This window comes from Trachymyrmex septentrionalis, unplaced genomic scaffold (genome assembly GCF_001594115.1).
Source record: "Trachymyrmex septentrionalis isolate Tsep2-gDNA-1 unplaced genomic scaffold, Tsep1.0 scaffold213, whole genome shotgun sequence".
In the NCBI taxonomy this organism is placed as follows: Eukaryota; Metazoa; Arthropoda; class Insecta; order Hymenoptera; family Formicidae; genus Trachymyrmex; species Trachymyrmex septentrionalis.
This window is the reverse complement of record NW_017305321.1, coordinates 456,792-481,614: the sequence shown is the minus strand read 5'-3', so window position 1 is coordinate 481,614 and position 24,823 is coordinate 456,792. Positions and strand designations below refer to the sequence as shown.

The window sequence follows — 24,823 nt, the reverse complement described above, 5'->3', positions numbered from 1 at the left end:
GAAAATGAGACGCAAGATGTCTTAAAGACGCATCAAAGACGTTTTAAAAAGACGCTTTTTTAAAAAGACGTCTTACGTTTCGATCTTGGACTTTTTATTGTCTGGGTAAGGACATCATCATGATCTTATTTGTCACTTACGAGTTCATTTTCGAATGACAATTGATCCTTATGACTAATTATGGCTCTATGTTCTACCTGGGATCATATATATATGAATTGGTCATACCTAAATCTTGTCCAGTATTCTTTTGTCATTTTTTACCCTATTTTATCTATTTTTCTCTTAAGCTGGGTATACCTTTAGCAAATAAACACCGAACGAACAGTAAACGCGAATGTTCGGACATTCATGTTTGTAAGCCGTTCTTTCATTTATTTCTTCTCTTAATTTTACCAACACTAGATCAGATTTGATCAAATTAAATGTTCGCAACTTATAACAATTAAACTTCTGATATTGATCGTCCAACGAATACGAACTTTCGCGCTCGATATTTGTTCGTAAATGTATATACATCAAATTCATTTACCCACACAGAGAAAAATGTAAAGTAATATGTGTTGGAATTCTATTAAATCTAAAAGGATGAATTTTTTAGGGTGTGAAAAGAAAATTTTAAAAATAATTTGATTATATTAAGAATATATATATTCTTTTACTTGACCAGTAATAATTTTCTATCAAGTTGAAATACAGTTTTTCTCCTTTCTTTAGAAATTTAATTTTTCAATTATGTCATTTTTTAAGTAAAAGAGCGATATACTGATCTTTATATTTAATATTGTACTATCTATCTTGAATTTTCTCATTCAACTGGAGGTGTTCCATTATGTTCTGTCACACATTCGGGAAGGGTGCGTTCCTTTTTTATTTTAACAATATGTGCTTAGAACACATTACAGCTAAAATTTATCATCGGTCTATCTCGATAACTTTACACGTTGACTTGCCCTCCTATATATATCATCAAAATTTGAAGAAAGTTTATAAAATTGAAGCTGAATCGTACGGACAGAGATAAAGAGGCATGTGTCCCTAACAAGACCGGGTGCTAACATTCAATCTTCGTCGCCTTTCCGTGATCGGCATTACTGCGTAAACGAGCCGATTCGTCTGGCTCCGGTTCCTATCGCGGGCATCTGGCAGTGTCGTAAACGAATATAGACCCGCCGGATCTTTTGTCATCCGTAACGTATCGGGAAAAGTCAATATCCAAACGATCCCGACTTCATCCGGACCGAGCCACGATTCTGGCGTAGGTTTCCCCCATGTCAGTAATGGCCAATACGTGACGAGGGTGTCCCACACGGCTCTGCTTCATCCCCCACGAGGCGTTTTGCATAATACACGCATTGCCGAGGCGCTCTTCAGACCATAGCACAGATTTGCACGATATCAAATCAAAATTCCACCAAACCGTGAGAAAAATCCTTTCCGCAAGATAAAACGGTGCGACAATCAATTAAGTTAAAATTTAATTATTCTTTTAATACATTAAATTCGGTTAAAATAAAATTTAATTTAAATTAATATTATAGTTATTATATAAAATATTGATTAGGATAATAAATTTAGTTAGAAAAATAAAAATTGTGATGTTCTAATTAAAATTTGATTATTTTCACCCAATTTTAGTTAGAATAATATTTAATTTAAATCTAAGTCTTGGTTAGAATAATCAAATTTTGATCAACAATTTTTTAATGAAAAATTAAAAAAAGTTTTCGTTAGTTGTATCAACAAAGTATATGGTATATGTAATAAAACATTTCTGTCAGTATAATAGAGACGAGAAGATTTCATCAAGGATTACATTTGTTATAAAAGAACAGCTACAAAAATACTCTAACAAAAATTAAATGATTTTAATTTAAACCTATTTATATTATATAGAAAGAACGATTTTGCTGAAATATCTAATAATTTAGTTAGATACAGAATCTGAAAATAATTTCAATGGATATTAAAATAATTTTGGAAACTCAAAAATAATGAGAAATGTAAAAAATTGGTGTCAATCAGTTTGAGTTTCCAACAAAATTATTTTTAGATCCTTTATATCCAGCAAAATTTTATATCTAACAAAATTTCCAACTATGAACAAACGTTCAAAATAAATAATTAAACGTTCGACATAAGATTATTAAAAAATGTCCTAGGACTAATCGTGAATTATATACGTAGTGTTGATTTTTTTATCATGCGCATTTTTTTCACGTGAATAAAAACTGAGCGTTGTTGCATCTATTTTGATGCGTCCCAGGTGACATATATATATTTAGCTCGTAAAGAACGATCGATCGTGGATTCTTTTCATTTACCTAAAGAGCCTTTCTGCTTCGCAGCGATAAAGCTGTCATCCCTTCAAGCAGGTCGGGCTGGCAACCAGTAAAATGTTATTCTTCCGCGTCCGACAAGTAGCAACCTCGAAGACTCGAGACACTCGAGACCCTCTCTCGAGAAAACGGTTTCTCGCCTGGCGGGACCATGCGTCTTCGAGGTTAACTGATCTCGAATGTTATCGCGTTACCTTCGACTACCTGCTTACGTACTTACTTCGCCTTGCATAGAAATCACCTATTTTAAGATCTTCCACGTTGTGCTGGCGACCCCACGAGAATCACGGTGGGTAGTCGGCCATATCGATTCGCGCGCGTTTTGCCTCCGGACCGTGGGGAAAGAGTATAATTAATACGGCAGTTATTCTCTTAATGGAATACAGTACTTTGGGAGGAAACACAATCGGGGAAATACGAAGCCACTCGGAGGCGAATAAAATCATCATTAATGCAAACGCAAAAATTTCATTTCCTGCACAAAATCTGATTTTTCGAAAGCAAAACATACTTTGAAATTGAGAAATGTAAGAAAACGAAACAGAAATAACAACATTAATTCATTATTTAAAACTTTAATTACTAACGATGTATAAAATAATGCAATAGAACGCAGTAAAAATCTATAGACATTCAAAATCTGTAAAAAATTATAAGTATCATTGTATTTAAGAATATAGTATTATCTCCTACTTTTTTATTTAAGGATATACTAGGTGTAATGTTTCTGTGACCAGCATTGGAAATTTATACTTTTCTTTTAAAAATAAATGTTATATATATATATATATGTATATAAAATATGTATATAAAATTTAATTTGCTTAATAAGATCAATATTTATATCTAACAATATAATTTATAATTTAATAAAAAATTGTATTTTATTTTAATTATTTTTTTAAAACAGTCGTTTACTTCGAAAATAATTTTCGATCCAGGTTCTACAAATCGCCGCCAAATATATATTTATATTACTTTCAAATATAGTATAGAAAAATAAATAATTCTTTCGTAAATGTTCTATTTGTTAAAAAAATACGTGTAATATAACCTTGAGATAATTATTCGCGTATATTTTAAGATTTAAACTTTAGCTTTACGAATAACATTCATATTATTCTGTATTTTACGTTGTTCGATTTCATCGTAGAGGCATCGAAAATGTGTTGATTTTTTCCTCATCCTCGCCTATCAGCGATCGTCTCTTCCAGCTCGGACGAATCTTCGTTCACGAAGACGTGCGGGATCCACGGGGATACGTCACAACAATACATCTCTTTAGCGGCGACACAATAAATCAAAATAAACTCGCTGGGAAAGAGAAAACAGGTTGCCAGCGCCGCGGGAGGCTGCACAGCGATCTCGCTCGCTCGGCCGTATTGAGGTTCCTCCGTGTATGCACGTTGCGTCTGCTTGGACGCACACGCTCGCAAACACCTACACACATTCATAAGGCTGGAAGATACTATTGGACTCGGATGCTGTGCGGCCGAGTGTAACCCTCGTCTTCGCTCCCTCTCTCTCTCTCTCTCTCTCTCTCTCTCTCTCTCTCTCTCTCTCTCTCTCGTGTTGGTCGTTTAGTGCTATATTGGTGTACCTGCTCCGTTAACTCGGTCCAGCCTCTCTCTGACGCAGCCTCTTGCAACGAACCCTCTAATCCCGGACTCCACGCTCGAAATCTCGTTCACCATGTTTCGCGTAGCGTTTTGAAAAAAGTACGGGTTCACCGCAGGGGTAGATTTTTCAGGACGCTGGATAGTCGCTTTTATTATTTCTCGAGCACTTGGCAATTGTCCGGCACTCTTTTGAGGAGAGGTTGTATAGAAATTCACATTCGTTTCGCCCGAATGTTTAAGCTCGTCATCGTCTTCCAGGTAGCATTTCGCCATTTTTGAGCGACAACCTATTCGGCTGAATGCGAAATAAAACGCTGCTACCGCGGTCAATTATATTTTCCTGTATCGGGACGGTCTGTCCCGACGGTTAAATCGACGGCCACGCACCGATTGACCTCGCAAACGAGACCCCTCCGGTTCATCGTGCTGCTCGGGAGGTCGTTGAATGGTTAAAAAATAGCCTCTATCCAGTTTGATCCACGATCGTTCGTTTGGCTAGTACAGCACGTACGTAAAACGTATAAATATATACTTGTTAAATTTATAATATCAAATTATATTCAAGTTCGAGTTATTTTCCATCATTTCCATAGGTCGTCACTGCATCTGCTCAATATATCATTAATTTGACTTAAAACAGAGTTAAACAGAGTTTAACTCAAGAAAATGTAGTAAGCTCGACTTAAATTTGATTTATTATTTACTAAATGTAATGGACGTCGATCACTTTAAAACTAATCATACAAATAGATTAATTTACATTTTGAAATACACGAAAGTTATTGTAAAAATAAAACATTTTACAAACTCGAAAGGATCGGGTTGCCAGAAAGGAAGGTTTAACACCGTTTCATAAGCGGTGTAAAATAATTTGAAGCTTCGGACTGTTAAAATTCTATTAATTCGCAATCGTAAAGTTTCTCGTGAATTGTAGTTTAAAGGATTTATATTTGAAATTGGAGTTTCAATCCTTGTCGGGAGAGACGTTTAGATTGACTTATTAACAGTTTGTCTATCTTGTGCGAAGTAAACGCGTATCCGGGATTGCATGCGCTAGGAAACCGAGCTCCGTCAACAAGTGTATAGACAAGCGCGAACCGTGAACTTTGCGGTCGAGAGTACGTGGGGGTGGGGGTGGGGGAGGAGGGTTCATTGAGGGACCCGCAGTTAAATCTTGGAGTTGCATCGCGTTGCAGAGATCTCGCGGAGGCTACAGTTCGGTCGTTCTGGTGTTGGTGCTTTCGGGTTCGGCGATCGAGGAGTGAACTCGGATGAACTGCGCCGCGCACGACGTGGAAGAAGCGGAGGAAGGAGAGACGGGAAACCACGAGAGCGGGAAAGGAAGACGAAGAAAAGGAAGAGAGGCAGGAGGTTGAAGAGGAGCTCGCGCGGGGTGGTGAAGTACGTGGATGGTCGGGAAGGGGGAAGGGGAGTGAGGGGGAGATGAAGAGGTAAACCGAGTGTAGGCGTGTAGGTGAGTCGGAGCCGAGCCGAGCCGAGCCGAGCGAGTCGAGCGAGAGCGGCTGTCGGGTCGCCGCCGGGTCAATGTCGCCAGAGTAATTACCCCTCTCCCACCCCTTTCTCGGTCACTCTTTTCCTCTCGCGATGCCCTCGCGGTCTCTCACCCGGTGTCACTCCCGCTCTCTCACTCCTCTTCTCTATCCATCTGTCTATCCGTCTCTCCCTCGCTCTCCTCCACCACCCCTCGTCGTAGCTACTCTCTCGCTCTCGTACCCACGCTCTCTCGCTCACGATACTACTCGCTTCTCTCTCGTAGTTTTCCTCTCTCTCTCTCTCTCTCTCGCCCATCCATCTCGCCTCGTCTCATTTTGCCTCTCGGCTTCCACTCGGTGTGGGCTACTCTACCCGGATCGCTCCGAACTCTATCCGTCAAAGTTTTGTCCCCTCCCCCCTTTTTTTCCCTCATTACGCACGCACGTCTACCGGTGAGAGCCGCTTTCAATCTCATGTGCCTATATAGGGAAGCTGACAATATTACGATGCTATCGGAGTACCGATACTTTGTAGTACATGTGTAGTCTCCATCCTCGGCACACTTCTCGCTGACACTTTGATACCTGGATTATTTCTTGCTGTTTATCGATTCTATCGTTTATCGATCAAATCTATCTTGATCCTACGTATAATAAACAGGGAAGTTTGATAAGATTATATGTTCTGTCGTTGATACAATGTTTAATATGAACTTGATTAATGATAAGTCCGTGTACCTTAAATTTCATGTAAATTCTGAATAAGGTGAAGCACGATTAAAATACGCATCTTCGGTTGCAAAACAGATCTTTAATTTTTGCTAAAAAATTTCCAGAAAGAGAGAGAGAGAGAGAGAGAGAGAGAGAGAGAGAAAGAGAAGAAAATAACGTTTCTTGCGGATTTGTTGAGTAAGCTACAAACACAAGCTGCACGATAAGGAATCGATATGCTGGAGTAACACTCGCAAAAGGAAATATGAATGAGTGTGCGTTAAATTGAGTGAGACGAACGGTATTGCTACTTGAGGAGGCTGCGCAGATTTGTAGTACATACCGAGTGCAGTGAAGCTTCCCGTGGATTTTTCCTGAGGGAACGTTTGAGAAAATAGAAAACGGAACGATAAAACGCGCAGTGATTCAACGAGTAAATGGGTGGATGAGAATTTGAGTAGTAGAAAGTTTCTAGTGAAAAATTAAATAATTATGTAAAATTATCTCATAACTTATCGTTTTTATGTAAATATCGATGAATATTTAATTTTACATGACAGTTATTGTGGAGACAATTTTTTAAATTTATATACTTATAAATATGTATATTTTATCAAATTATTTTGAACTGACTAATTATAATATTAATTATTGGAATTGCATCGAGATTTCTGTATAAAGAAACTAATTACTTTTATTTATATAAAATTCATAAATATGTATTTTATTATATTATTTTAAACTAGCTAATTATAATATTAAATTAACTATTGTAATTGCATCGAGATTTTGATAAAAAAAACTAATAATTTTGTTATTAATTTCTAATTGTTTCCTTGTTACATCAATAAAATTAAAAAAGAAATGCTTGGAGGTATTAATAGATAATATATTAATATATTGGAAGAGAAAAAAAAACTGCGACAGTGACTGTCACAGATAACTCTGGTGCAGACACGTCGACGTATTCCATTTCACTCGTCGCAATCGATTACGTTCTCGTTACCTTTCATGTTTTCGGACGCGTGGCCAAAGAGCAGGCGGTGTAGCCACGTGGCATAATCACGCGAGTTTTTTTTTTCACAACGACGACTGATGCATCTTTTAAAAGATTCATGCCAGGTATAGCGCGACCATCACGACAATGTATACGCGATGTAAGTCGGCGAAACTACGACACACTTATTTGTGCATTTGCGATGTTTAATTCAAATTACACCGAGGGTTCCCAGGAAGGCGGTTATTATTCGCTCTGATTGACGTTCTGTATAACTTTAGCCTCGACTCTACTTCCCGGAGACGGCGGCGCGACACTTGTAATTTTCGATCGAGTTTTTCTTTCGACGCATCTATGCCTAGAAATAATATAAACGACAGATATTATCCTATCGAGGTAATTCTTTGATTCTTTTCGGAAAACATTGCTCATCCATTTATGTTCGGATAACTTATTAACCGCATAAACCGCGATATATTTAAAGCAGTTCTCCCCTGACATAACACACAGTTATAATTACGTACTGAAAAATTTATTGCAGAAAATTATCGTCCTGTCACGTGAATCTCTCATGCGAATCTGAATGTCGCACGTATGCGTAGCGAACGTGTTATTAGTGCTGTTTTAAGAGATTAGCGAAGGATAAACATACACGTTTTCGATACTAAACTGATATATATATTTTTTTAATTGTGCATTTGTCGCTACGATTTCAGACACGTAACACGTACACGCTGTCTGATTGTTTGTGAGAACTATAAAATTGCAAAGAAAAAAAAAAAAAGATTATCAGCATTAGTCACGAACGGAGGGGAGATAAGGTAAAGGACGGCTACGTCAACAATTGTAATTCGCTGTCTATTTTTTCGCTTGCGAAGCATTTTAAGCCATATGACGCAGAATAAACGTGTCGCGCGAGTCAACGTAATTTAATAAATTTAATTACGTGTCCGGCGACGGAGAATGAAAACGGAATGGGCGAATGATTGCGAGAAACGCAATTTTACGCAAAAAAGGAGGCCTTTACCGTTAAAGGTTAAACAGACGATCGGACCGATCGGAGATTTAACGACTAAAAGGCGGAGATTCGGTGATCATTATTTCCGCTTCGGGATCGCCTCCTTTCTCTCTCTCTCTCTCTCTCTCTCTCTCTCTCTCTCTCTGCTTCTTATTCTCATCCTTGCCGCTTCTCTGCCGCTTATTCCGTGTGTTGTGTCGGCGAGTTTATGAGGAACAGGGCGGCAAGGATACTGCTGTTCGCATCGTAGAAGGTGAAGTGCGCCAGGAGATGTCGAAGAGCGCGGGCTTTCTCGCGGCGCGGCAGCGTGGAGAACGGAAGCGCCGTCCTTCGTTTTATTAGCCGCAAGAAACGGACGTATGTTACCCATTATCCATGCTGCGGGCCGTGCAGTAAATTATGATTGTCGAGTACATCATCGGCCGCGTGCGCATTAGTTCCCTGGGGAAGGCAGCAGTTCTCTTTCTCTCGTACAGAGTCGTTCGCGTGGCGCTCAAATTACGTTGTACGCCGTCGTTTTTCGTTGAAATGACGTGCCGCACAATCGAGAATCAATATCCTCTCGGAAATATCACAAAACGCTCCGGCATAAAAGATGCAAGCTGCGTTCGAACGAGCGAAAAGCAGAATTACACGTAACGAGACAAGTATTACTCCAGTCTGTTGAGATCCAGTCCGTTGATCATGCTTTTTGTGGCGATTATTAGAAATTGCCTATGAATGATGATAATTGAGTAGATGGGCGGTTTAAAGATACGCAAGTTGGTAGGTGGGATGCTTAAAACATCTCAAAATTTTTTCACTTCATAGTTATGATTTTTTACTAGTGTTTATTAATTTAAATTTACATCTTTTATATAATTAAATTTATGGTATAAAGAAATGTAAAAATAATAAACTTAAAGACTTCTAACTAAAGAACTTCTGGACAATATATTTTAATTTCCTATTTCAAAACAAGATTAGAAAAAAACTGAGATGCTGGCCATCCCATTTATCCTGATATATTTGTAGGTTAATATAATGAGAACTATTCGCCCAATAATGTCCTGATTCAAGAAATAATATAGTCAATGTTTTCGAGCAGTTATCGTCATGGCTGATTGAAATGACGAAAATGTCTTTTTAATTAATTCCACTTTTCTCTCGAAAATATTTTTTGTGCAGTGAGATTTTAAATGGAATAATTCAAATTAAAATCATCGCGGTGATGCGCGATCCAACGCGGCTCATGTCGAAGATGCGACGTTATTTTCCCACGTGAGCACGCGGATTAATTATCCCAACGATTTAATTGATTAACGGCAATGCCGTGTGCGACATGCGATCGACGGCACGTGCGGCGCTGTCGATTTTAGCACTTGACAAAGTACACTTGGCACTTTGCACCGACTGCGTGTGTCACAGTGAGTCAGTAGTGAATCACGATTCGCCTGCCATGCTGTCAGGCTTATTAAGACGCTATGTCGATTGGGTAATCGTCATAACCCGATTTGCGGATAAGGGAACATCGATAATGCGCATTCGATAAGACGATAAGGCTCGTCTATTCGTCAGCTGAACGGATGCATCACGGTCGTGTAATTTATTATTTTCTTTTAGATAAGGATATGATTATATTGGAAATTAAAAACACAGAGAGAACATTTTGTGTTTCTGTAAAAACTGGTTCTTGTTAAAATTTTTGCGTTGAAGTTAACACACCTGAATGTTAATTCAACATAATAATGTAATTGTGTCATTTGAATATTTTGGTGTTGAATCGATACTCAACATTTCTTAGTAGTGTTAAAATAAACCTATGGATACAACGAAGTGCAGCGAAAAAGAATTCAAAAAAGTTGAGCCGTTTGGTTTGCTGTAAAGGATTGAGAATGAAAATCTTATCGACTTTGACCTTTGATTCTTTTAGGATCAGCTGATTTGAGTCATATTTTGCTTTGGAGAATAAGATTCTTATAAGATTCTTAGCTCCAGCGCAGAAAAAAACGGGTCTTAAAAAAATTAAGCCTTAACACTTACATGTTTCAACTTTTAAATTATTTGTGAATATAATGTATACAATTAATAAATAAATAAATGTACAACAATAAATGTATTTCATTGCTTAAGTGTCAACGTGTATTCATATCTCTCTCTCTCTCTCTCTCTCCGTTTGTTTGTCTGTCTGTCTCATATGCGTCAATAATTATTGTACATGTATACGTTCTCTTATATTACTAATTTTAATAATTAATTGTAATAATATTGTGTATAAACATACGTGAATGTTCCTTGAAAGACAACCGTTGCATATTTGCGTGTGGAATCCATGAAATGATACATTTCACAAACTCGAGATCTCGGACTACGCTAATTTTATTCAGACTGGTCGCAATCGAGGAAATTCGCTTATTTTAAATCTGCTTATTTTCTGCGGAAATTTGCTTATAAATTGTATCAGTGTTATTCTTTTACTAATTTTTTTACATAATCGGTAAATTGCGGTTATTTCCTAATACACATATTCAAATTTTGTGTCCATTTAACACGAAATTTTGAGTGAATCAATTTGCGAAATGTAGTTAAATTTTAACACAAATTTTTCAACTGTATACTATAGCATAGTTAAAGGTCATTCTTTTTTTTTTATGTATAAAGTAACGATTCCTTTTAATTACTCGTTTTCGGTTATTTTGGCATTAAATAATTCTAAACGTACGAAGAATCGCTCAATGTAAATGTTCGATCTACTATGAACTCGGCGGAACGCGTCTACATGATAACGGACGCAATGCAATGAAAAGATGGTATCCACGCGAGAAGAGTTACACATCCTCTCGCATAAAGCTTTTGATACAGCAGGCGACATGCGCGGGTAGTTGCCCAACATATTCTCTCCATAATTGATAGACTAATGACATCGCAAATAGGTTAAATGCACAACTGTTGTAATTTCGACGGGGAATGAAGCAATTACTGAGAGCAGAGGACTACGATAATACCTGACTCGGTTCAATTAAAACGGGAACCAGCTGATAATTCCACGCGCGACGCGCGATTGGCAAATCGCGAGCGAGCGAGCGAGCGAGCGAAAACGGCTCTGCCGTTTTTGCGGCCGTTCGTTTACCTTTAGCATTCGCGCGTCATGTCGCGCAACGTCGCGAAATTAGTTAATCAGTATTTAAGTGGACGTTGCACGCACGATAAATATAATGCGGCTGGCGCGCGGCCGTTGATAATTAATAATCCCCACGATGAAATGTGCGCAAATTCGGGCGAACGGCACGTGCAGACACAGATACATCTATAAATTTGCCAACTGTCTATCGCGAATTAACACATTTAGCGAGTTAATCGACACGTGATATCGCTGCGTCGATTGCTGCGATCGACGAAAGGATCGCTGATTTAGTCGTAACGTGATTAATATGCAGAAAAGTTCTCGAGTTCTTATGATTTTTCGAAGATCAGTTTTAAGGATGTATTATTTTTTAACAAAATAAAAAAATTATGAAAAATTACAGATTTTTCTACATTGTGTGAAAGTAATACAAAAAATTTGGCGAGGAGATTTAGAACGTGGATAAAAATTATTTCAATGAAAAGTAGACACGTGTTAAAAAGTAATTAAGTTAAAATAAGAAAATTTTCATTTCAACTATAAAATTATATTGTTAAATATGAATATTGATCTTGTTGAACTGTTTCATATAATGTTCATTTTTAAGTAGAAAGTTCAAGTCATTCAGTATTTCCAATTCTGATCATGTTTTGCAGAGACTATATGTACACTCCTCTGATATATCTTTAATAAATAAAGAAACGAGATATTCTTAAATAAAACAGTACTCATAATTTTTTAAATATTTAGATTTTATGTTATTCTAAAAATTGATGCATTATTAAGATAAAATGTAAAAATTTCTATTTAAACTATAAAATTGAATTGTTAAACATAAATATCGATCCTATTGAATCTTGTTTCATATAACATTCATTTTTATACAGAAAATATAAATTTCTAAGTCAGTTTTTGCAGAGACTATATACCCGGGACATTCTTAATTCCGCTAGCAGATATTCTTTCTTCTGCATCTCTGCGTGGAGTCGCCAATTAAACATAGACAAGAAGATGCTCTCGTTATTATTGATACATAAGATCGGGGCGTAGCTATAGAGACCCTCGATAGAAACAGAACCGCGGAGTTAATGAAGGCGATGTGCGAATCGATATATAATGTGCTCACCGTCGTGTTGTCGTGCTGCATTTTGCTGCGCGCAGCGAAGCGGCGAGGAGGGTCAATTAAAAGCTGTTACCATCGATTGCGCGGCCGATTGGCTGTCTGATACACTGATAATACGACGTTCTCGGGATCGCGCGTTGCGATGAATTAATTTCGTGTACGCTCGTACCTGCGACAAAAAATACATTTCGTTAACGGCGATGGTCGTTCTGTTTTCGTTTCTTTTTTTTCTTCTCTCTTTCTCTCCCGCAGACGATAGCCTCGGTGGAACGGAAAATTTTTACGTGACGCGCGTATTCCACGCAGAGAAGACGCGTCGAAGCCGATAACACGCAACGTCGCGTTGCGCCTTTATCTTTTTCACGTGGCGTAGCGTATAGTATATGCGATGCAACCTAATCGCGTCCGCGTCTTATCCATCACGATGCATTACAATACGTGGAACGGTAAGGCATCAATTTCTCTCAACTTGTCACTTGGCGAATGCGTGCGATTCAGTGCATTAGCACGTGCTTCACTCGGACTTTGATATAAAGGTAGAGGTAACTTCCACGTTAAAATCGAGAAATAGAAAGAAAAATTCTTATTAAACTGTGAAATTAATGCCACTTTCTATCGCAAAAATTAAACTGTTCTGCATTATTTTATAATATGAGTGTGAATCATTTCCGATGTATTTTCGCCTGCTGAACACGAATCTGTTGTTCAAATTTGGCTGTTAGGACAGAATTGAAATGAAGAGACAAGATATATAATATGACACAATGATTATATAATCTTGAATCATTGAAGATTATAATCTTTCTGTATCGCACTTTGTAAATTTTATATTGTTTTTTGATTTAGTATGATTCGATTATATTATGAAAGTACAAAAGTATTTATTTTCCACATAATATATTGTATATAGTATTGAGATGCATGGAAAAAGTTTTTTCCTGTGTACGGAAAGAACAATTTTGCTGAACTAAAAATTTAACTGATCTGAAAAAAATTTTATTGGACTATTAAAATAATTACGTAGGAATTTCAAACATAATAAATAATGTTGTTTAATAAAGAAGTTTTGGCATTCTAGTAATCAGTTTGAACATTCTACATAATTATTTTGATGATACAGCAAAATTATTTTCAGATCTGTATTTAGCTAAATTTTTATATACTTCAGCAAAACCGGCTTTTCTGTGTAGATTACATTGGAAAAAACCTACTTTCAAATTGTTTAAAAAAAATCGGAAATGACTTTCGAAAAGAGTTCAAATTTTGCCGAAAAACAGCGTAATTTATAGCCTAATATTATAAACCTCATCTGACAATTCAAGATGTTCTATCTCAATCGATGATCATGATCGATTAATAATGCTGAACAATAATTAATAACGATTAATAATAATAAATATAATATTACATTAATTTTAACACAATAACGAATAAATAGCAAATTAGTTTCCTGATCTCCATAAAATCATCAGGAGTTTTAATTAAGTCCTCACTCTTCGCACAACTTCGTAACGATACAAGATTTCGGTTCCAGTGGCATTGTCGCCAGTATCAGACGTATCCGATTACGCGTATTTGACTATTCCGAGCATTATCGCGCAGGTGAGTCACGTCTGCCGCAAGGCAAAACGTTTCTTCGAACCTCGTGACGATTTCTCAGCGAAAATCCAACCTATCGGTAATATCAACTTTAGTAATAGATAATCGCATGAGCACGTGCCGTGATAGTGCTGCGCGGTGCACATGTGCGTCTCGGAATATGCGTGCGCAAGTGGCACGCACTACGCCTAATCTTTTGTGCGATGGACATACGAGGGAAGCTGCAGGGAAAAGATCCGGGAACGACAAGGCGAGATAAGGATAAGGAAGAGGGGGGGGGAGAGAGAAAGAGAGAGAGAGAGAGAGAGAGAGATGACGACGTAAAATAAGATAGAGCAGAATCAGCGTGGCGAACATCTGCGTGTCGCCGGACACGTCTCGCGGCTAATAAATCGCCACTTATCGATCGCCGCTTGTCATTACGCAATAAGATGCATTAGCATAAGACCGCCGAGATATCTATCCACTGGTGCAGATATTTTTTTCGCGTCTCCGCCGGCTCGCTGGCTGTCTCATCGCAATCGCATAAGCGGTGGCATATCCCTTCTTCGAAGGCGATTTTTTGCGGTTGCGAAACAAAAAAGAATATAAACGATATAGTGAAAAAGAATTTATGAATACAAAATATATTAATCACTTCGACTTATGTAAAAAAATAATTGGTTCTTTCATTTTTATATGGTTTTATATAAAGAATGTTTTGGAGCATCGTATAAAACGATATTTTACAAATAAATTGCTTGCAATAAACTATTTTTATACGAAATCATATCACTTCTTATTAGTTTTATTATAATATATTTCTTTATTTTCTAATCATACTATTTATTATTTTCTATCTTTAATATCTCTCGCGTATAAATCTAATACAATTATACTTCTTTTATATTTTTCGTATTTCTTTAATATACGTATGTAAATTCATCAAAATATGAATCGAGAGCATATTTAACGAAAACGGAGTAAACAGTTGCGCGTCATCCACGTGCTGAATAGCGAGCTGGGCCAAAGTGCAAGACGCAATTACGGTACTCACGCCGTCTTTATCACGTCCCGTGAATCATCTCGATCGTTATTGTCTTACGACATTACGCATGCTATATCGAGGTTTTTCAGGTCCTTCTCTCAGTGTCTTTCCTGCTGATTCTATCTTTCTCTTTCCTACGTTTTCTTTGCATCCGCGATATATCACGATCAGTGCACGCGCTATCATCGATAAGAAACTCTTGAGTAGTTGCACTTGTACTTGGACGTTTAGAGAAACACCGATCAAGTGAAGAAAATGGAATCAAGCCCAAACTAAAATTGACCTAACTTGCTTAAATATTTGCTTGTAAACATCAAATAGTATTTATGAATTTTATCTCATTTGATGTACGTATCTGCCTTACTTTTAATTTTGAATATTCATTGCGTATTATGAATGAAAATTAATGGATGAAAATGCAGCAATAATTCTGCCACCAACATATGTTTTCGTAACTTCGCAGGTATATCAAAGTGCAAATTTTTAAATTTATATTTGATATTTTATATATATTATAATATGTATATTGTATTATGTAATATGAATGTATAATAGTTGTACAATTGTTATTACATACATGCATATATAATATATATATATATATATAATATTATATATTTAATACATTATATATACTAATTCAAATTTAGTAAAATTTTTTCTAAATTTTTAATAAGATCGCGGAAAAGCTGCAATTAATAGAACGGCGAGAGAGAAATAAGCTCTATCACATTTTATGACCAATATATATGTTGTTCTATAATTGATATTTATTAAGAAGTTGCCAAGATAAAAATAAATTATTTTTAAATCGATAACACTCCGCGCTCTTAAATATAATAGTTTAATATTCGCGATACCGTGGCGTCGTCGGGAACACAAACCTAGCTATTGTCCGGCCGGCATCAAAATTATCGCGACCTGTCAAAACATATCTCAATTCATGCATTATCGATCTCTTTCCAAGACGGGTGAGTGGGTCAGCCATGGTCGTGTGACACAGCGAATATGCGGGCGGGCCAGACTCGGATCGCGTTGCAGCGTCGCAAGTCACATAAATGTCGATCAAATAACGATTGAAATTATTTCGCGTAGGTTTTTTTATTTATCTCGCTCTCTCCTTCAAATTCTGTAATAATTTATTATATAGCCAGCTTATTCTTATTTAGTCTGCTATATATGAAATAATATCAATAACCATCTATTATTAATTATAAGATATTCAATAGGAACGCATGCAATTTACAGGCGTTTATATTTTTGTCTATTTTATTACACTTTACTTATATTTTGTATCTTTGCAATAAATTTTTTCACCTGCGCATTCGATTTTATTAAAATTTTGTTATTCAAAATTTGTTCCATTTTTTCGTGTAAAAAATATATATAAAAAGAAGTAATTGATATATTTAAATCTATAAATCTAAAACGATACATTTTATTAATTCTTTTTTTCTCTTAATTCTTTTTCCCCCTTTCTGTCTTTTCGTCTTTCTCTATTATCGGATTTCGCCTACTGCTATAATATCACGCAATTAATTTTATCAATTAGTGCGTCCGATTGCAAAATCTTGCGAGCGGATGTCGAATACGCTTGGCTCGCGATGATTAAGGCGATTAAACGTCGCGTAAACAGACCGCGACGTCATGAACGGGAAAGTCAAGTTGAGGAAGTGGGAGTTGTGGGAAAATGCGGCGAATTTCAAGATATTTGGAATTTCTTGCGCCGTACTTGGTAGGTACGTTTTATAGTATGTACTAATGGCGGAACTCACGGCTAATCTTCTAGTACGGTTCTACCAAGGCCGTAGCTCTGACTCAGCCAGAACAGCTGTTTGTCATAAAGAGCGCGGGAGATATCCGAGTCCTGCCTTAGATAGCGACTTCCTGCTGACCTCGCTGCACTAGCATGTGCAATTAACGTCTCCCGGCGATACGCGACCGCGACGCGCGATTTCGATTTTGCGTAATTATCATATCTTCGTCGCAAAATCATCTATATGCAGAGCGTACCGCGCCGGAAATATGTAAACTGCATGTCCAATGCGTCATCAGAATCATCTTAAAATAAGAAAAAAGAAAAAAGATTAAATAAACTGAATTATAGTGAATTCGATTAAAACCACAGCCTCTACAACAGAATCTGGCCACAACAAATTTTTCTATAATTTTAATTAAGATTCTAGAGTAAAACAGTATACATTAGAATGATGTATACCTACACTGAGAAATAGATACTTTTACAAAATTTATTTGTAAGATATAATATTTATTTCATTTTAAAATAAGTGCTTATTTAAATACGGCAAAATAAAATTTTAGGTATTTCTAAGAAATAAACTATCTATTTTATTTTTTATAATTAATAGATGTTTCACAGAAATATACATATATTTAGTTGTGTCACAGTCAAACTTTGTCATAAGTGATAAATATTGAAGAAAATGTGACATTTGTTTTCTTTGACTATTTCTCAGTTTATATAGAAAAAAGATAATGTGCACCTTTCTCTCTCGTTTTGATAAAATCACTTGTTACAGACTCTGTTATATTCTGCAAATGTAAAGGCACTGATTTTTCACATATTATAGTACTAATATAAAATAAAATATTTTTTCTATGCACCGAAAAAATGATTTTGTTGAAGTATTCAGATAGATTTGAAAATAGTTATATTGAATCAAAATAATTACATATAAAATCAAGCATGATGAGCTGCTACAAAAAGCCTTGACATTTTAGCATTTCAATTTAATCATCTTATATGATTATTTTGATGGCATAATAAAATTATTTTCAGATTTGCATCTAGCTGAATTATTATAGATATTTCAGTAAAATCTTCCTTTCCATATATAAAAATGAGTTACACCGTGAAATCCTCATTTTTTGTGCTTTTCAGTAAAATATGTATCTTGTAATTCAAAATATTTGCATTTCACTTTTCCATTCAGATTAAATCAGTATACCGGATTTAATATACACCAATACCCAATAGTGCGTCGCCAATCGAATTTGCTATTAAATAGCTGGACCTTTGAAATTCAATGCTAAAATAAATAGCATTGATCTGAATGGAGGCAACTGAGTGGTAAAATTAAGTGCGTGACTTATGCCAAGCTCATAATTATTTCGAGATGATACAAGGTTTTATTGCTGCCGCTCATATTATGTGGGAATATTATCGCATTGAAATGTACGCAATTAATTGCTCCACGCAAATTGTAACTGATGAAAGTACAAATATTAGTGGGACAACGCTTCCGCTCCGATATTCGAATATGTTTATGGCGCATGTAAATGCAAAGTGTTTGTCGATTCGAGTTCGCTAATGAGGACAGAATTTAAATCGCACGTTAACATCAAAAGCATAAGTATCGATTAATTTTGTTGTATCATTAGTTATTTCATGATAGAAACTTTTGCAAAAAAATAGATATTTTATTTTTTTTTCACAATAAATTATAATATTTTATGTTAGCATCATTATCAAATTGATGATTAATTTAGTTGCGATATGTATTATTATTTCAGGTTCGGTTTATAATTGCGTTTCAAGTCTGACAATTATAAGCGGCGTGCAGTTTACATAACTCAAAGATGTATTTAGAATTTATATATAAAAAATATTAGATACTAAAATCTAACCTCGATTGATGGTCGTTTTCTTATTTATATGATTTAATTTTAAACTTTTAAATTTTTATATGACTATACAGCTACTTTTTTCATTATATTTTACGAGGTTTTTCCTTCCGGTTATCAAAACATTTTTAATTTTTAGTTACTTACTTGTCATAAGAAAAGTCTACAATTTTTATTTGGCTTTGTCTTCATGAAATTTCTATTCATCTAACTGAAAAAAAAAATAATAATTATACGACAAGATCGATTGACGGCAAAGATCGATAAAAAGGAAAAAGACGACTTCGATTTTTCTCGCAGCAATCGAGATCTCGCAATCGAGCTGTGAAAATGTTCGGGTCACGCGAGCCGCGTATCGTCCGCATCCTTTCGCATCGTTTCGCGAGGACCCGGTTTTCGCGGCAATAAAGTCGCGTTGTGTATCGCGTTTGCGCACACGCGAAATCCGTGGGTGCCTTAACGAGGTGGTAGAATTTTCGACGATTGCGACGCGCGGCGCGTCGTTACATGCGTAGCATGACGCGTACAAACGCGACGGAGAACGGCAGAAGAGGTGGCGGTGGCGGCGGTGGCGGCGGCGCTGGCGGCGGCGGCGGCGGCGAGGGCAGCAACGGCGGTGGTGTTATTGGGCCCACGAAGAAGACCTTGATCCACGTAGGCAAGTATCAGATGCTGGGCTCCCTTGGTAAGGGAAACTTTGCGCGCGTCGAAGAGGCCATCCACACCGTCCTCGGAGTCAAGGTGAGTGTGATAAACTCGAATCGCCGCCGGGAGCGAGTGGCGGCCCCGAGCCTCGCGTAAAACCCATCTCCACCTTGCGCTCCTGCCTCGCCGCGCCAGCACGAAAACGGAGAACGCTCTCGTCCGTGCTGCGTTCTCTTTACGCCGTACGTGCGAGAGGCGAAAGCTGCTCCCTCGCGGGACTGACATAAATCTTTCATCCCAACGCGGAACGTAACGCGATCGTGAGAACACGCGCATTGCGCGCCGAGAGGATGTTCACCCTTTAAAGCCGGACAGCTTTTGCGTAGAGTAGTTTCTAGGATTGATTGCAACAAAACAGAGTTGGTACTTTTATATTTGTTACAATTGAAAGTAACGCTGATATTTGATACACGATTAATTCCGGAATGGTATTGAGTTTGAGTATACATGATGCAGATACTGTTATTGTACGTATAATTTATGTTCGACGAAATAGGCCACTCTTAATCCTCCGTCTGCAATTACATTTTACACCCAACGTCTGTAATCTGGGTCTTTTTGTTCAAGTTCTTTTTACCGTTCTCGGTTTTAAAACTTGGCAGGACGGTAAAAACAAAAGAAAAACAAAAAGAATTTATGCCGAGTTACTTTTCAATTCTATTACATCATAAAATAGATTTTTAACTTAAATGTTAAAACCTTTATTTAGTAAAAATTGAAATTCAAACAAAGATAAAGAAATTTTTTTAACAAAATATTTTTAACAAAATATTTTAACAAATAATATTTATAATGTAGATCACTTTATAATTATAAATCACCTTTAAAATCACATTTATAACATAAATATAATTATTCACTATTAAATTATTAACTAATTAAAAGACATGAAAGAATAATCTCACTATAAAATTCAATTCGTGAAATGATATATTATTCATTACTATATTACACCTATAATGAGAAAATTAGATATCTGAATCGCAAAACAAAATTATCTGTAATAGTATTCATATATAAATCCGATTGCACTAATATTTCGCATGATTGTACTAATAATTGTACCATGCATACAACGCATATTTACTAATAAAATATGTAATGGCACAAAACTGCTTAAAAATTAAAATTATTTATCATGCTCTTTGTTATAATACTAACCACTGCTGATCACTACAAGCCTAGCTTAAATCCTCAATAATCTCGCTCATTTGCATTCATGTACGATAATGATCTAAGGTTAAACTTATTGCGGAATATCGTTGTGAAGGATTTAGATTCGATTGTACCAACATTTCAAATCCTCTCTCTCTCTTCTCTCTTTCTCACAAAACTTTAAAGGGAAAAAGAGAAAGAGAGAGAACTTCGCTTAAAGTCAAAATAACATTGGTGCAGCCCACAGTTCTTTTTATTACGTTAGAACACGTGGTCGTGAACTCGAGTGAGTGGTTTAAGAGCGTGTTTTTCTAAGATCTTTATAATTATTTGAAACGCAAGTTTATTCCACAGACGTCAGGTGCGAATTTATGTCTTTTGTGAATTATGCGTAAGAGCTTTGTAAGACATAAATCTGCCTGTTCCACGTGTATTCTTCTGAAGCAGCGATAATCTTTCTAAGTGACCGCAGTCATTTCAATCACGCATAAATTATAAAAATTATTCTGCATAATGAGACGTCTAAGTATTAACACTCGATCTAGAATCTTGCCAACATACGTGATATTTCACGCGAATAATTCCGATATTACGTAATATGACACGTGTCTCCGTTGGTTCTGCTCTGTTTTTAATTTCTGAAAAAGAATTGTTTCAAGCTTACGTCAGATGAGCAAGCAAAGAACGCTGGATCGTCTTTTCATCGTATTAATCACTCCGCGATACGCATCACACGTATTTCCGGAGCGGGCATTGAATCATTCGTCTGGAATCCGTGCACCGAAAGTCTCACGTAAATAACAGAGAGACCTTCCAAAAGAAATGGAATAAGATGCGAATAAATAAAAAAAAGGACAAAAAATTTAACCACAGCTGCACTTCCATTCGACGTTTCACACTAGGTAGTTTCTGAACAGAAAAATGATAGATTTGAGTATTTGATATTGCATGCAATGAAAGACGAGAGTTAGGTTTCCGAACGTTTCCTACTCTTTGTGCATCCTAAATATCAACAAAAGAGATTTCTCTCTCTGACTCATTCATTTTTTTTCTTTTCTACGTGGGAACCTTTCCATTAAAATATTCTTCTCGAAGATTATCTGATACCCGATCGATCGATGATCACGGAATCCAGACTATGTCGGAAGACCGCTGTCGTGTGGGATTCATTCCCTGATTTATTCCGATACATGATTTTAATTTGTATATTCAGCCGCTAGAACGAATAATTTATCCCCTAAATGGTTTAAAGCAAATCACGAAAATAGATCTTTCATGATAAGATACAACCGTTTATAGCCCATCAATTTTTAATCTTAATACGATAATCTTGGTAATTGATACTCTTAAATTGAAGTCTACTCCGACTTGACCGATAAACAAGAAGTCGTTTATTCATATCTTTTGGTTTATTTTACATTCTTGATATTAGAATTACTTTAACTTTTTTTTTATTGAAATTCTCATCCTTTAAATTTGCATGTGAATCAATTAAAAAATATATGTATTTGGAATTTTACGCATTTAGTCATAATACATAGTGTTCCACGAATACAAATCTTAATAGCGCGAGAAATATCTTTCTCAATATGCGCATCAATTTTTCTATTATTACGACGATGACATATCGCTTCTTCTAACCAAGATTTTTTTTGTCTACACGGAAAGAACGATTATTGAGGTACTAAAAATTTAGCTAGATATACAACAAAAAAAGTGTTCAAGATAAAGATTATCAAAATAATTAAAACGCTCAAGTTAGTTACTAAAATAAGATCTAGAAGAATAATCAGAACTTTTTGCATCGCTCATATTATTAGATATCAAAGAAGAAATAATAACCTAATCCCTTGAGTTACATAAAATTTTATTTTTACCGTCCATGTACGTCAAAATATAAATCTATTTCTGAGGTTAGTTTCAGAGTGAGCAACATCAATATTTTTTAACATAAGTACTTAGTAAATAATAAATCAAATTTTAGTCAAATTTAGTACATTTCTTGAATTGCATTGTATAACTCCATTATTTTAATTAAAATAACAACATATTAAGTAGAAGCAGTACGACCTATATAAATAATTAAAAATAACTCAAATTTAATACACACACACACACACACACACACACACACACACATATATATAATTTAACATTATAAATTTGCATTATGCTTGAATTTCCTACATTTATTTTGACGGCCCATTAAAATTATTTTCAGACATGTATCTAGCAAAATTTTTAGATACTTTAGTAAAATCATTCTTTCCATGTACTTTTCTTGAAACGTGCAAATATAATTGAAGATATGAAGTACATTCTGCGCGGACATTATATATTTTTTGTCTTGAAGGCGACGCGTCATCATCGCGTGGAAAGCTCTTCGGACGCAGTGTGGAAGATAACGTTCGAGCATCTGGCGTCGTTTACCGCCGAGAAAGACGAACGGGGTGATTAAAGGAGGCCGCGGGAACCGCGGTGGTTTGCGCTGTCGGTGGAAATACAGCAGGGATGCGAGGCGCGGGGAACGTTCGTGGAACGATAGACACCGATCGCTACGAGGAAATCGTTTGCGGTTATCTCGTGCCGAGAAGCCGATAACATGCCGCCTCCGTGTGGTTTTCTCTCCTGTCTCCCATCAGAACAGGAGCCAGCCACGCTGACGACTCCGCGCGTCTTCTCCGTGCGTTTTATGGGACGCGTAAAAAAAAGAACGAGTCGCACGCTTCCGATCGCGGGCACCGAGTTTAACGAGGCTGTTCGAAGTCCGTCTTCTTCTAGAAGACGTCGACAGTCCGCGTTATATCCCGCGCATCACGCTCGACGCGATCGAAACATATTGCGCATCCGGCTATGAGCCGGAATCGATTTTGCAGCGCTGCAAACGTAACTAGACGTATGCTTTCTTGTGTACCATGAAAATATCCCCGGGGATGATTCGTCGAGAACGAGATTACTGGGCGGATATTCTCTGAAAACAAAGATGCTCCGAGGATATCCCTCGATGTATTCCGTGGATATCGTCTGATGTTGAGAATATTGCGGTAACATTTTGAAAAATATACGTCTTAAAAAGGGAGACATGCTCGCGCGACGATGCAAGAATACAAGAATATGACGTTACGCAAGATCTCGACAGTATTGACATGAAAATTTATTTAATCCAGGAATAATCAATCTAGGGTGTTTTTACATCTCAGCTGCAAAAAAGTGTGAATTATTATGAAATATTTAAATGTTTAAAATATTTCCTCCCTTTTTTAATAATTATTCTTTACAAATTTTTAAGCATACAATTCCATCGGAAACTTACAAAAAAAGCGTCACATTGATTCAAATCTTAATATTGTTAGAAATATTGTCATAATAAGAGCTACTTAACGTGCTTATTTCGTTTAATATTTGTTTACTGTCTATTTATTTTCTTCAAAAAAATTGTGATTAAATCCATGATATTCCTAAATATTAATAAATCGGACAACAATCAATAATAATATGCCATAAAAATAGCGATTTGAATTGGGTGTAAAAATACTCCAGGTGATCGTTCGTAAGAAAATAAAAATCGAGTGACTATTTACTTCCGAGTTAGTCAGGAAATAATCACCTAGTTTTTATTATGTATTTTTATATTCCAATTAAAAGTTATTAGCATTGTATATTATATACTGATTATATTATATATTCTATAATTTATTAATATTAAAAATCATATATACACCTACAGCTTTATTTAATATTTCGTAAAAAGACAAATTAAAAAAAAAAGGTACAGATTTTCAATCAGTAAAGAAATCTATTGTGAGAGACTGAGCTTTATCTTCTAGCTGTTAACACAACAGCTGTTGTGATGTAAAAATCTCCCCCAGTGACTATTCCCCGAGTTAATATCGTTGCATTCTGAAGAATATATCGTGAGAGATTAAAACTGAAAACTTACTACAATTTACACGAACGCAATTCTATGATTTTTCATATTTTTGAAGGAATTTATGCTTAATGATAATGCCGCGTACGCATCAATTTCTTCAGTATCATCATATATTATGCGATAATAAACAGCGTATCAATTTGCGCTTGTCCGAGCGAAATGGAATTAATTGATTTATCGATTCGGTCGTGACCGATAATAGGATGAGGCCCGCACAAAGCTGCGCATCAGGCGATTAGCGTAGAAACAGTATTATCGTTTGTCTTATGCGTGTCGTGTTTTATATAGATGCAGATAGCGCGGTTTTCTTTGTGCGCTTAATATTCTTGTCGAACGGACGACAGAGACCGCGGCCGGG

The 24,823-nt window shown here is 36.2% G+C and overlaps 1 protein-coding gene and 1 long non-coding RNA gene across 4 annotated transcripts in view; one reads left to right on the top strand and one right to left on the bottom strand.

The window, feature by feature from the left end:
• The window catches only part of LOC108748187, a 60,431-nt gene extending 41,555 nt beyond the window's left edge, over window positions 1-18,876 (bottom strand). The window contains exons 1-3 of one of the 2 annotated variants that reach the window (XR_001939295.1): window positions 18,822-18,876; window positions 12,407-12,572; window positions 12,209-12,256 (exon numbers count right to left, since the gene is read on the bottom strand). This is a non-coding gene — a long non-coding RNA (uncharacterized LOC108748187). Of the gene's footprint in view, window positions 1-12,208; window positions 12,257-12,406; window positions 12,573-18,821 lie in introns of those variants that run through there. The other variant, XR_001939296.1, reaches the window with a different exon arrangement.
• Window positions 18,877-18,992: 116 nt separating this feature from the next.
• The window catches only part of LOC108748183 (MAP/microtubule affinity-regulating kinase 4-like), a 296,086-nt gene continuing 290,255 nt past the window's right edge, over window positions 18,993-24,823 (top strand). For both annotated transcript variants that reach the window (XM_018486213.1, XM_018486212.1), the window contains exon 1: window positions 18,993-19,415. In XM_018486213.1, coding sequence (XP_018341715.1) covers window positions 19,182-19,415 — 234 coding nt within the window. In that variant the 5' untranslated portion in view covers window positions 18,993-19,181. The remainder of the gene's footprint in view (window positions 19,416-24,823) is intronic.